This window comes from Fusarium sambucinum, chromosome I (genome assembly GCF_050947815.1).
Source record: "Fusarium sambucinum isolate potato_lamoka chromosome I, whole genome shotgun sequence".
NCBI classification, from domain to species: Eukaryota; Fungi; Ascomycota; class Sordariomycetes; order Hypocreales; family Nectriaceae; genus Fusarium; species Fusarium sambucinum.
This window is the reverse complement of record NC_139294.1, coordinates 7,649,812-7,663,278: the sequence shown is the minus strand read 5'-3', so window position 1 is coordinate 7,663,278 and position 13,467 is coordinate 7,649,812. Positions and strand designations below refer to the sequence as shown.

Below are 13,467 nucleotides of genomic sequence, written 5' to 3'. Positions count from 1 at the left end.
GTAGCCCAAGTATTTTAAGTCTCGTAAAATTGATATCATACATTCATTGAGTTATCTCAGACACCATATACTGAATCGATTACCCTCCCAACCCTCCATACACAGCCATTAAAACCACACTCTCTCTTCTCAACTTTCGCGTTCATAACCCGACCTCCTTCAATCTTGAGGCTAAACCCTGCGCGGCCCTTGATAGTCTTGCCATCTACTGTGCCATAGCCAGCCGCGAGGAAGAACTTCGTTATATCGGCGTTGTCCGAATCCTCAGCCTTTTTGGTGAACAGCTTCAGTGCCTCATTGGAAGGAACTAGAAAAACCACCTTTGAGTTGTCTTTTCCGGTGATCTTCGTATCAAGACGATCATAGAGAAAGCGTGGAGCATGCATTCGCAATAGTTGTCTGGCGCGAAGTGTCTGGGGATCTGCGGCCAATATGTCCTTCATTGTCTTGGAACGGGAGTACTTAATGGCTGGCAATGACTTTTGAGAAGGGGCATCCTCGCCAAAGTAGGTAAGCATAGGATCGAGGATGCTGTCGATCTTGTACACTATACCGTTCGAAGCAGGAATTCGAATCGGTCTGCCTCTTCTGTCTTTCAATAGCTTGGCTTGTGTGCCAGCACGCACAGCAGAGCCGGTCAAGCTCGTCAAGCCCGTGTTGGTGGTGATGGCACCGTTTGTGCTAACGTCAATCGAGAATCCCTCAATTGCTCTAATTGACTTGCCGTAGAGCTGTTGTGGACTGAGTTTGCCAGGAAGGATGTGCGTACGCAGAAGTGCAGCCAGAAGGGGATAACCATCTGGAGAGGTAAGCTTCTGTGCGAGACCTGGGACTTTGGCGATCGCTTCGTCGGTAGGAGCGAGGATAGTAAAGGCTTCATCCTTGTTGTTATCGTTGAAGCGCGCTTCAAACGCAGGTTCAGGAATTCCAGTGCCGTGCCCAGTTGAGGTGAAGAGTTTGTAAAAGGCAGTCAGGTCTTTGTGCTGTTCAAGAACAGTGATGACAGCATTTTTGCGATTAACTTCGGCTGATGCTTGGATACAGAGTACAGAAGCGCAGAGCGCGGCTTTGAAAAAGTTGACCATGTTTAAAATTGAAGATTGGTGATAATTGTTGTGCAGATAACATCATTATTTCCAACATCAGGTAGCATTTTATGACATCTGTATTTGCGATCCCAACTGTTGCAACTACATCGAATCTCTTTTTTCTTTAGAGAAATAAATTACGAGTTTCATATGTCTTGGAGGCTTTTAATGCAGCGCTTTTTAGCGCCCTGAGCTCGTAAGAAGAGTTACTGTGCAGATTGGATATTAATTGCTTGGCTGAACCTTAATTCCACCCTGACCCGTAAGTTAACAAAAAAGACGCCGTGTTTCACCAACAAGTAAATTGATCTGCTTCAATCAAAACACTGACGATAGTTTAAAGATTTACTATCTTCCAGCTCAATATCAAGTTGAACTGTGAGTCGAGCGGACTAGGGGACCACCAGAGTTGTAGTGTTTGGGCTGAGGCAAATTAGGCCAAGTTCTTCGTCACTGGCTCCCAGTATAGTGTGTACCTCGCCCCTGACGCCATGGTATCGCCTCCCTTCATGTCTGTCAACGTTTTCTTTGATCAAGCTCCGCCCTCAGCCTGTTCTATCCTGGTGAGATATAGCTACATCACTGTACACATAAGACCACCTATAACTATAAACAGATAATCAGCATTAAGCAAATTCCAAATTAAATGCTGACTTACCACCAGCAACTGCACTTGCAGCCACCCCGTTCATAACACCACCGACGATCTCCTTGGTATACTCTTGAACCCTCTGGTGGTCCTTACGACTCTTCTCGGCATCTTTCCGGGCCTTGAGAAGAGCTTTTTGATGGGTTTTAGTACGACGTGCGACAAGTTGTTGCTGCTGCGGGTGATTTGTGAGGCGAGCTACTTCTTTTTGAAGTGCATCACAAGACTCTTGCACATCTCGCAACATCATCTCCTTGCCTTGAACTTCAGCTTCGAACTGGCTTCGTAGGTTGAAAATTCGCTGCTTCAGCGATTTTGTCTCGGTTTGATGTAGATCTACCATGGTCTTGACCAACGCTTGGCGACCCTGCTCCGTCTGTTGGATTTCTTTATCCACTTCAGCCTTCAGCTCTTGTAATTGAAGATAATACTCCTTATCCGAGCCTATCGAAGTCCTTTCTAGCTCGGTAGTCAGACGTTCGAGATGATTTTCATGTTCCAGGCGAGCTTCGTATAAGTACGCGGCGGCCGCTATCCCTGCGGTTGTTTCCCCTAGATTCTTTTTCTCATCAACGACCTCGCGTTGTAATTGAAGCACAAATGACGAATGGCCTTCTAGTTCTCGGGCCAGGCTATCCACGATCCGTTGCCCTGAGCTTGTTTTACTGTAGCCTCTTTCGTAGTGTCGAAACGTTGTTGCTCCTTTGGTGACAAGATCACCGAAAAAGTCATGATTTGTGAAAAGCTCAAGTTCTCGCTCTTCAAGAATAGCCTTTTCGATAGAACTTGAAGATTCAGGCCACATGGTGGTAACGATGGCGAGATGATTATTTAAAGTAAATCCAGAAATGGCTTTCAGGATTATCAAGCTCCTTAAGTTTGACCCCGCCATTCGATTGTTTGTGATGGGATATAAAGTTATGATACCGCTGATCCGCACGCCATTTGCATACGACGCACCGAGATAAGTTGCTAATATCTCTAGTGTATCAATATCAGAGCGAGTTGTGTCGTTAAAGCCAGGAGTATCTATGAGAAAGATGCGTTGACCATGGCTGGTGTATTGGAAAACACCAATGGAGTTAGTACCTATTAATTAGTAAAATATTCTGCTAAATAAAGACCTTCACTTGCTGAGCGTGGAATAGACGCTGCTTTATCACTCACATGAATACAGTTCATGGCCTACAATGACGCTATGACCTGTGCAATTTGAGATGAATGTGCTCTTGCCGGCTCCTGTGAGGCCCATAACAAGAAAGAACTTGTCTCCTGGCTCTGGCTGGTTAAGGCCAAGAAATGTCTTTAAGGACTCAGCTTGATCCACCAGCGAGTCAGCACCAAGGCTGGGGTTACTCATGTCGAATGTTCCAATGGTTAATCTCTAAATTATTAAGAAATGATGGTGGGAAACCTCGAAACAGAAACAAGGAATATGCAAGATCTTGGCCAAAATTAAGAACAAATTAACCTTTACCATTATACAGCCCTAACTAAGAGTGCCTTAAGAGTGCCTTGGTAATAAATCGACCTTGGAGGGACTTTGTCGACGGCTGTGCAGTTGGCGCATTGTCCACTAATGTTATCTGCAGTGTGTGATTCAACCAAGTTGTGCATATGCGCAGTTGGTCACAAGCCTAGAACGGTCAGCCCGCACTTGGCGACCTACTGCAAAAAAAGGTAAAATCATCGCAGGAGATACTTAAAAATGAGATGGTAGGTACTTATTTAAGTCTGAAGAAATCATATTCCTTTCTTTGTTTTACTAGTTTTGCATTTACTAAAACCTAGACCAGTCTAGATTTTGTGAACTCTGCCGGCGATCGGGTAAGCAAGAAAAGTCAGCTGCATGCATTGGCTGCAGGGAAATCAATAATGGCAAGGCGCAGCAATAGTAATGGTGTGTTAAAATGTTTGACCCTCTTCCTGGCAGACTGCTGGCTGATAGCCCTAAAATGCACATAAGCAAAGACTTCCCCTCATCGGCGTTATATATCTAGCCCAACCCAGCCTCCCAGTTGAACAGGTCAGAAATACCTTTTCAACGAATGAACTTCCTGTCCTATTTATGAGATTACGACATAAAGTAGTCCATGACAAATCAGAAACACTAGTATCAATTCAAATCGGAATCTAGAAAGCTAGCCAGGCGCAAACCATGACAGGCACTGGTGATACGCTCGATTCAGTGGCAGAGAGTTCGATAAATTCGGCTCCTAAGAGCTTTCGTAGCGGTCATGCCCCACGGTAAGGAATTCTTCTGGTAAATATATCATATTGCACTGCTAATTTGCAAAGACAAAACGATGCCTTTATTGCCTTGATGGGTATAACTGGCTCAGGAAAGAGCTCATTCATATCGAAATGCACGGACAAGTCTGCTACAATTGGTCACGACATGATATCATGTGCGTTCAGAGGCAACGCATGACCCTCCTAGGAAAATCGCACTAATGCATAGTAGGCACATCTATCGTCGACGTCTACCCCTACGAAGTGACGTCCGACTTTACTGTGTATCTTATTGACACACCCGGATTCGACGACACTGGAAGAAGTGACACCGAAGTCCTCAGCGAGATTGCTGCTTGGCTAACAGACTCCTATAAACACGAAATTCGCCTTCATGGCATAATCTATCTCCACCGAATCTCTGATGTTCGCATGCAAGGCTCAGCCAAGAAGAATTTGGTCACATTTAAAGAGCTCTGTGGTGAGGATGCCCTCAAGAAGGTGGTTTTGGCAAGCACCATGTGGGATATAGTTCCCGAGGAGAAGGCTACCAAGCGGGAGCAAGAGCTTAAAGACACTCCAGAGTTTTGGGGCTGGATGCTTTCAAAAGGCAGTTCAGTTCATCGATACAACAATACGGCTGAATCTGCTAGAGAGATAATACTCTCTCTGGCTGGCCACAACGCACCTATAGCGACTGATCTACAGAAACAGATGGTTGATGAAGGGAAACGCCTTGACGAGACTTCGGCCGGCCAAGGGCTCAAAAACGAGCTTCTCAAAGAGCGACAGAAATTGACACAGGAACGCGAAGAGCTTCTTACTCTAATCAAAGCAGCAAAAGAGAAACACGATGTTGATACAGAGGAGGCCCTGCAGGAAGAGAGTGATAGATACACTGTCTTGATAAAAAGGGCAGAAGACAGTGCCGAAGCTTTAAGGATAAGCATGGCAAACCTAATTGCCAAGCGGGATTTGCGTATTGCAGAAATGACTAAAGAGATAAGAGAGGTCCAGAATGAATACGAAATGAATTTTCGGCTGATGACATTGGACGAAATAAGGGTAAAGGATGGGATAATTGAGTTAGAGAACCAGCGAAAACTCCAACGGCAAGGAAAGTCGAGATGCAAGCCATCAACCAGTACTCCAGACACTGATCCAGAGCTACCTGGCCAACGTTCAGAAAAGGAGCATGGAAGCATGCCTGCCACCAAGATCAGAGTATCTGTGTCTATAAGCAAGTCATTCTACATTTTGCAAAGCCCCATGTGCTGGAGTTGGTAAGTTGTCCTGAACTCGTACCGTACTAGACACGAGCTAATTACACAATGCAAAGCAACGAAGTAGAGCTACAGGAGTTCCAAGATGGGAAACGAATGGAACTGGGATGCTTAAGTGCTGTGAGCGACCAAAGGACAGCATGGATTGTTCGTTATGATAATAATGATTGGAGTAAGGTCTTGAATAATTTGATACTATGAGAGAAAGACTAACACCACAAAGGGTGGTCTGCGTCTTTTCAGAGACATTATCCCGATCTGGCCAAGCGTATAAAGTCTTATGGCCTCAATGCCGTTAAGATGTGTGCACTTGGCCCTGGAGAACATTACTACACCGGATGGAACGAGCTTTATAGCTACAACTGTTCGTCCAAATTCAGCAAGACAATGAGAAGTATCAAAGAACATAGCTCTTTCGGTTCAGTTACGGCGGTGTCTTTTGGATACGGCAGCTCGTTTCTTGTTTCTTACGGGTTTGAAAGTGGCCACCTCGGTTGGACACATGACCTCCAGGGTCATTACCCAAGTCTCGATCGCTTTCTGAAAAGCCAGAAGAAACTTGGAAACAAGATCAGTATACATGTAAGCTCTGTATCATACTGCAGTAATGTTCTTGGCACTAATGTCCTGCTAGGCGGCGACGCTTGACCCCTTTAGCAAGACTGATTACCTCGTTGTCTTCACTGATAATGAGGGAAGGGAAAGTAGCAAGCTCAAGTACAAAATGCACTGTCGTAATAGGGACACCCGTCACGCAGTGCAGGATTGGTGGGAGGTAACTAAAGGGCGTCGACCACCCGTGAATAACGAGGTAGAGAGTTGATCTATTAGTCTATAATGGTTCGCCCTTCAAGGATCATTGGGCATATCGGGTTTGCTCACACAATGATCCCGACGTTGGTGTGTTGATCCATGCAACGGGTGACGTCCGGAATGGCTTCATATTCGAGACCAAGCGTAACCACCATTTTCGGGCAACCGACAACGTTCCATCGAAGCGAATGCTACGTAGACTCGGTCACCACTGACTGACAGAACACTACTAGTACACTCTTAGATATGTCAACTTGTTGTTCCAATGCTTCTTATTACTAAAATGATCTCTACTCAACACACTAACTGACACTTTACATCATGACCTTCATACCCATAGCAGTCTTTCCTGCCATACCCTTCAGCTCAAAATGCTGAACCATCTTTGCTGAGCCTGAACCACCAGAAACATCGAGTACAGTTACAGCAGCCTCAGTGGTACCGTTGCCGGGGGAAAGAGCGTAGAGAAAGTTACCAGCGGCAGCCAAGTCAATCAAACCGGGATCACCATTGCAGGTCAAGTCAAGCTCAGACACAACGCTGGCATCCTCAAGGCTCATCTCCACAACTCGGTTACGGCCAACGTCTGTGACAAATGCCGTCTTTGTGACATCAGAAATAGCTACCCAGCACGTCGCAGCCTGGCCTTCAACTTCTCCAGTGGCCACAGTTGTTGCTTCGCATGTGTTGGCGTCGATATCGAGGATTGCGGCTCCGAATGAAGCATCGGTAGCAAACACCTTGGAAGTGCCAGCAATGACTTGTGAACCGAAAAGCACAGCTGTTCCTTCAGGGGAGCTTCGGGCTTCGTTCTTGCTGACAGACATCGCCCCGTTGTTATTCTCGACGTTGAATGAGGCCATGAAACCAGTGTTGTTCACAGCTGGATCACCCTTGACCATTGTGAAAAGCATACTCTCATCATCGGAGAATAGAACTTGCGAAACAGTGTTTGTAGGCCCCATGGGTGGTGTGGTCTGTTGGAGATCGAAAGGGCGTAGCTCGTCCATGGCGCTAAGTCCTTTGTTGGAGAAGCTACTGCAGGATACACCAGCTTTGGCGCCAGTCATACCGACACAAACGACATTGTTCTTTAAGGAAGCAGCCACGGTGTTGGGGAATTCGCCGGGTACGTCGACTGGCTTTCCGACCATCTCGAGTCTCGTAGGGTCACTGCGCGAGACAGTCAACATGCTGAGGGTGTTTGATCCAGCGTTGACAGCGAAGATGTTCTGAGAGTAAATGATTAAAGAATGTTGGAAGAGTTGCGAAAAAGAATGTTAGGCTTACATTGCCAGCAATTGTCAGTGAGGATTGAGCAACCAACGCGTCAGGTGTGGCAGGGTTGCCATCTGCATCCACGGCGATAGATCCGGCACCGCCAGTCACTGCAACTTGGCCCTTGGAAAGTGTGCCGTCCTTGCCTATTGGCAGCGCAAGGACACCGTTTGTCTCATCGTTGGTGAGGATGTAGACAGCCTTGCCCATTGTGGCTGCATTATTCATATTTGGGCGGCATGCTGGGTGGCTGCTGACTTGCTGTGTCAAACACAGCAGTGCAGAGAGAAGGATGGAAGTCGTTGTTGAGGAAAACATATTGAAGATAAAAAGATAGAATTCTGAAAGAATGTAGGAAGAAGCAAAGATTAATGGCAGGCCGGCTGCTGAGAAAGTAAAACTGGTAAAGTGTGCTGAATTGAACTGGATTGAGTCAGAATATTTGGATGAAGATCAGGATTCATTCATTCTTATAGCAAATCCATTCCAAGATCTTGATATCAACCATGTTGACAATCTGAGATTCTAAGCGCCAGGTTCAAGTAATCGATATTTCCCTTTTAGGAAGCGTGTAATCACTTTGCAGCCCCTGTGCTTGTCGGAGTCTGGCTTCATCCCTGCATTAAACAAATGCTCAAAGTGTATGTAATCACACTTTCCTTATTGCGGTTCCAGCGCAACGTCGAACAGTTTTACCTGTTGTTTCAATGCAACGTCAGGGAGCTTCGCTAACCGCAACTGGGTTGACCCCAGAATAACGAACAGGTCCACCATATCATTCAATAGCTTGTGAAACTTTGCAGGGAAGGGTTGTTAACATTAATAGAGTTGTGGTTAAGCGTCGTATTGATTAAACCAACACGGAAGACTCAAGAGTGTGTATTTTGAAGTAATCATGTAACAAGAAATAATATTGTGTGTATAGGTGAAGATTATGTGTTGTCTGCTGGACAGTAAGGGAATCGATACGATTGGCTTGTCAGGATAATAATTTATAAGACGTTCATAGATAATACAGAACTATCATTTATGAATCACATCACGAGTTGGCATACATATATGTCTTCAGTTACTCTGTGCTTACTTCATTCAGTTGTTGTAATTTCCTCGTCAATATTTGAAGAAGCTAACCGTGAGACAGGACGAATGAGCTCCGTATACACTAAACCCAATCTAGTAATCTTGATCTTCTCATCAGGCCCTGGGGCTAAAATTGTGGCAGAAGCCGACAAGCCGAAAGGCCAAGACAACCAACCAATTCGTCGAGACTTAACTGAAACTTGGTCCCATCTAGCGCTCTCCTGTTCCGTTATATCCAACAGACCCTGACTAAGATGACATTAAACTGTCAGGTGAAGTCTCGTCTTACCTCGATTGATTTTTAATCTTTTCTTCCTATTTTGCCATTCCCTGCCTACCAATCCGTTTGTATTGGAGACGCCATGAGTAAAAACATCTTTCGAATTTTTAATCCTGGGGGTCAGTCGCAATTGATCTAATCCCTGTCCAGTCTGTTAACGACCTTGTACAGAACCCAAGGAAAATCCAGTGGAGAAGAGACGGGCCCAACTGCGACGAGCACAACAGTAAGAATTACGACTGAATTTCATCGGGATGCTGACGCGTGGGGCAGGACATATCGTAATCGCAAAGATAGATACACCAGGACATTAGAAGAAGAACTCGCCAAATCGCGCTCCACGGAAGCAGAATTGACACGCGAATGCCAGCAACTACGTGCTGACCTCGAAAATGCGCTACAACAATTATCAAGGCAATGGATAGGCATGGCCATTGATGGCAGCAATCCCCCCTCAGAAAGCGCCGCTTTGTCAAGGACCACAGGGTCTACCAGCGGTGCCTCACCATTTCACTTCAGTGACCTCAGCAATCAGCCAAGAGACACACTCCCGTCGCCTCAAATGATATCACCAGAATCATTCGGCGATTTTCAGGGTATAGCCGAAAGCTTTCAGAGACCTCCCATCCTATTTGGTCAAGGAGGAGTCGCGTATAATTGTCGTATAAGCGACGTGGATCAAGTAACAGCAGGCATGGAATTTGTGCTAAAGTAAGTAACCCTTTTCCTTCATCTTATACTACAAGTACCCTTGCTTATACTTCCGAAGGATTGAGGAGCCTTGTCTTGATCACTTGCACGGCGACTTGGACAAACCCTGCGAGCCTAGCAACCATGCCCTGACTGTTTCCGCTCAGCTGATAGCGACATGCGATTATCCATCACCTACTATCAGCTCGCCTCCGCCGATATCAGGGACGTTCAATAGTCTCCCAACGCAAATGCTTGAACGGTTGTTGAGTCTAGCACCAGATTTGTCGAGTGAAGGTGAAGTAACGCCGATCCAGGCTTGGAGTATTATTCGAAGTCGGCCAGATTTTGGCGGTTTGGGTACGAGAAGTCTGAGTGCACTTGCTAGGAAGCTCAAAAAGGCTGTAAAATGTCATGGGTATGTTGTTCAGTTAAGCTCCATGGGCGTTTAAAATCACTAACGGTCTCTAGGTTTGGTGCGGTTGTGAAAGACTCTGTGTTTGAAGGTTTAGTGCATGAAACACTAATAGATGGAAGACTGTCTTGATGTTTTAATTATATGGTTTTACGTCCTAAAGCGACATAAGAAGTTTTTGTAATCATTTGACATGCTCAATGAATATCTCAATTTTTTGATACTTGTAAATGTAAAACCTGGAGTCTATCACCGACACCAACTACTCAATCTTGTCCTGAATCTCGTGCCATATGTTGTACGCAGAATTATAGTCAAAAAAGTTAGAGCAGGTATTTTTATTTATCTCGATTAAATTAGCATATGGACATAGCAATGTCGTGAATGCCAACAATAAACAACTCAAGGGTAGGTGACACGTGAGACAAAAGACAGAAACACCAGAAGAGTGTAAGCAGTCATGCTCCAATACTCTATGACTTTTCTTGATTGAATGCCGTTCTCGGTCTTACGGCGTCTGTATCATTGAATGGTGACTCTTTAATGTGATCTGGAGCGGCATCGGCATCACGACCCGCATCTACCACGTCAACCTTCAACTTTGCAGGGGTTATCAGATGCATAGAGGTTTCTACCTTATTGTGGTTTGTGCATCATTATCCACATGATCAGTTATGCACGTCCATAATCTATTCATAGTAGGAGGGGATTGTATTTCTAAGACTCGATTCAACTAATTTGTTGCCTCTTCAGCAAGTCATGGCAGACTGTTCACGTGTATGACGGTAGTTGGTAGTTCTACAGCTATAAATGAAGATATGTCGCAGGTCCAATTACGATCGATCACATGCTTTACATATAATTACCTCGATTACATGTGTTTGTATTGCTTGCATCTTCCGACGCGACCGAGATAGAGACTAGACTAAAAACAACTGACGCGTACCTGGAATTGACCCCGCGCTGACGCAATGTCTTCAGGTACCAGACCCCACGTATGAAGATGAAGAACAGGAATAATCGACATGTCATAGAGGAACATGAGCTCCCCTGTCCATCAGGCTTGAGGGAATGTATCGGGCAAAGATGAGGTGGCAGTCAGATGAAGTGTCAATCAAGCCTGAAACGTTCCAACGCCCAAAGAGAGAAAAAAGCCTAAAGGCGGTGAAGCCTTTGCCACATCATGTGTTGGCATTGGAAGTCGAGAGAAAACTACGGACTGAATAGAAATGGTTGAACAGAAACACACCCGGTTCATATGTAAGACTACACTACTTATTCTATCACGCCCAAAACAGTCCCGTTTATTTTCCTCACCGCCTAATCCATGCTCCAGTCAGCTTGTCCTTTACGGTTCTAATTGGTTCAAATCACTCAACATGATTAGCTAATGGTGATACCAGGTCACTGGCATAATCCCTAGCTTTGAATCTACCGAGATACCTTTAAACACGCGATCTGCAACGAACCACTCAAGCTCGCCAAAGCAAAACAGATCTAACTACTACATTCGCTAGGTTCGTCGCTTCCTGGTCCTTGACTCGAAAGAATACCCTGGCAACTAACCTTTTTGTCTTAGAAACGCTTCAAACACAGGTCTCTTGGGACCAGATCGCCTCCTCACCTGATTGCCCCGCATCTCATCTGCATCTGCATCATCACCATGGGTGCAAACGACGGCAAGAAGTCGTCTCGACGGGCGAGAATCAGTGAGGCAGCTGCTCGTATCCTCAGCCCTTCAGGTGCCGGAAAGGGCGGCGCCGCCATGCACCAGCTCTATGAAATTCCATTCGATGCTGAGGTTTTTCTTCAGGCCAAGGCCGCTCGGGCCAAGGCTCTGGGTGACGACAGCGAGAGTGGCGATGGCGAGGATATCCCCGAGGCCGTCGAGTACGGTTCTATTCCCACTGTTCATGCTCATCTGAAAGGGCTTGACAAGGTTTGCCGTGGCGCTGAGTGGACAAGGGCTTTTCAACGTTTCCTTGGGAGACTTCAACTGGGCTCCAGAAACGTCAGCGTCGTTTACGACACCAACCTCCGAAAGATGGGAATTGAGCCCCCAGAGGAAACCGAGTCTTGGGTTGACCAGAGCGAGCCAGCAAAGTTCGCTGGACATGTCTACAGATTTGTTGGTCGCCAGTGCAGATCCGCATCCTCGGACCGACATCTTTACATCCTCTACCACCCTGATGCAGAGTGGCATGCAGACTTGTACGAGCTGCTGCAGGATAAGCCTCTTCCTAGCAACTTCCTCGGATTTTCCGATAACCTCGATGCCCTCGTCGCTTACATCCGTTTCATCCGAAAGCGACTAGGACGACGCGCCAGCTCGGCCATGTTCCATATTCTCATCCCCAGCTCTCGACCCATCGCCATCCGAGATGCCCTTGAGTTCCCCGACATTGGTGACCTTGCTATTCATGGCGAGACTCACAACGGCAACAACTATGTCTGGATGAATCTGCCTAGCTACGAAGACTACCCAGGGACTCTTCATTTGAGGCACGTCGAAAACGCTGTTCGCGAGGCCAGCCCTTGGAAGACAACAGCCACAGTCAGCACATCCTTTGTTGGCTTGACAGCATCACTAGCCGGTGCAGCATACACCCTCCGAGTCAAGGGTGCACCTTTCCCGTCTCTCAAGACCTTCGGAGCAGCTGCAGTCGCAACCACCATCGCTAGAAGAGTGAAGGGTGCCGATTATTTCCCTCTAGCAGTCCTCGGAGCTGGTAGTCTTTGCACCACCCTGGTAGCCTTTGCTGTAAACAGAGTTCTCAACAAGAGAGCACCACGCGTCATTGGTGGCACGGAAACACCAAGGGAGCCTAGGGAGGAGAAGGAAAAGGAGAAGGAGGATTCGGCCAGTGATCAGGACGAAGCTAAGGAGGAAGAGGAGGTTATTCCCGAGCCCGAAATCCCTGCGCCACCAGAGGAACCAGCCTCCAAGGTCAAAGACGACTCAGATGCCCATTCTTTGCTGAGCCAGACATCCGGCACGAAGAAGTCGTCAAGCAGCAAGAAGCACCGCCGAAGCGAGCGGGGCGAACGCAGTGAGCGAAGTGAGCGCAAGCGCAGTCACAAGTAAAAACTTGGTCGATGTGATATCGTTGGCAAGACAGAACAAGTAAAGTACACACGGATGGGTCTGGAACTTCTTTATGTGTATTCACGATTTCCATTTCGACAGTTTTTATCATCTTGATATAGTCTTCTTGCAGTCTTTTTGCTTGCTTTTCTCCTGATTGATGAGTTGCAAATAAAGTATTCAACGATAGTCCTTGATGTGTCGATGATATTTCTTCCGTGAATTGATAACATCGCAACTCTAGCTCCATCTGCCAACTACCTTGATGTTCCAGAGCTGAGGGCTAGGCTTCCTTTGTTCATGCGTTCAAGTATGCGGAGAATCGTAGTAAAAAGCGTTGTTTTTATTGCTTGTAAGCAAAATTCTAACTAATGAGACTAGAACACTAATGCAGTAAAGTAGCCATGCCTGTTGTAAATACAGTTACTGCCTAATGGTTGTATAAACCATGTGTGCAGTAGCTTCAGTAACGTGGACACTAGATATATGTAAGTGACTGGCCTTGACACGGAAAGTTTTTGTGGGTATGCGATACCATCGCGAGGTTTATGACACTTACATTGACTTTTCCACA

General features: G+C 46.3%; 6 protein-coding genes across 6 annotated transcripts; 3 read left to right on the top strand and 3 right to left on the bottom strand.

The window, feature by feature from the left end:
* Window positions 1-56: 56 nt before the first annotated feature.
* On the bottom strand, window positions 57-1,085 carry FSST1_005216 (uncharacterized protein; the record flags this gene model as incomplete). Its single annotated transcript, XM_083231470.1, has 1 exon — window positions 57-1,085. One exon carries the CDS (start codon window positions 1,083-1,085, stop codon window positions 57-59), a length of 1,029 nt encoding a protein of 342 aa, XP_083088646.1.
* Window positions 1,086-1,662: 577 nt separating this feature from the next.
* Window positions 1,663-3,097, bottom strand: FSST1_005215 (GTPase domain-containing protein; the record flags this gene model as incomplete). The annotated part of the gene is made up of 3 exons (XM_083231469.1): window positions 1,663-1,694; window positions 1,747-2,826; window positions 2,905-3,097. 3 exons carry the CDS (start codon window positions 3,095-3,097, stop codon window positions 1,663-1,665), a joined length of 1,305 nt encoding a protein of 434 aa, XP_083088645.1.
* A 798-nt stretch (window positions 3,098-3,895) lies between these two features.
* On the top strand, window positions 3,896-6,075 carry FSST1_005214 (GTPase domain-containing protein; the record flags this gene model as incomplete). Its single annotated transcript, XM_083231468.1, has 6 exons — window positions 3,896-3,984; window positions 4,036-4,145; window positions 4,202-5,252; window positions 5,309-5,424; window positions 5,476-5,834; window positions 5,887-6,075. 6 exons carry the CDS (start codon window positions 3,896-3,898, stop codon window positions 6,073-6,075), a joined length of 1,914 nt encoding a protein of 637 aa, XP_083088644.1.
* Window positions 6,076-6,379: 304 nt separating this feature from the next.
* On the bottom strand, window positions 6,380-7,661 carry FSST1_005213 (uncharacterized protein; the record flags this gene model as incomplete). Its single annotated transcript, XM_083231467.1, has 2 exons — window positions 6,380-7,297; window positions 7,356-7,661. 2 exons carry the CDS (start codon window positions 7,659-7,661, stop codon window positions 6,380-6,382), a joined length of 1,224 nt encoding a protein of 407 aa, XP_083088643.1.
* Window positions 7,662-8,785: 1,124 nt separating this feature from the next.
* On the top strand, window positions 8,786-9,940 carry FSST1_005212 (bZIP transcription factor; the record flags this gene model as incomplete). Its single annotated transcript, XM_083231466.1, has 5 exons — window positions 8,786-8,822; window positions 8,875-8,929; window positions 8,977-9,414; window positions 9,473-9,811; window positions 9,865-9,940. The coding sequence occupies 5 exons, from the start codon at window positions 8,786-8,788 to the stop codon at window positions 9,938-9,940; spliced, it is 945 nt and encodes a 314-aa protein (XP_083088642.1).
* Window positions 9,941-11,471: 1,531 nt separating this feature from the next.
* Window positions 11,472-12,893, top strand: FSST1_005211 (uncharacterized protein; the record flags this gene model as incomplete). Its single annotated transcript, XM_083231465.1, has 1 exon — window positions 11,472-12,893. One exon carries the CDS (start codon window positions 11,472-11,474, stop codon window positions 12,891-12,893), a length of 1,422 nt encoding a protein of 473 aa, XP_083088641.1.
* Between the last annotated feature and the right edge of the window lie 574 nt (window positions 12,894-13,467).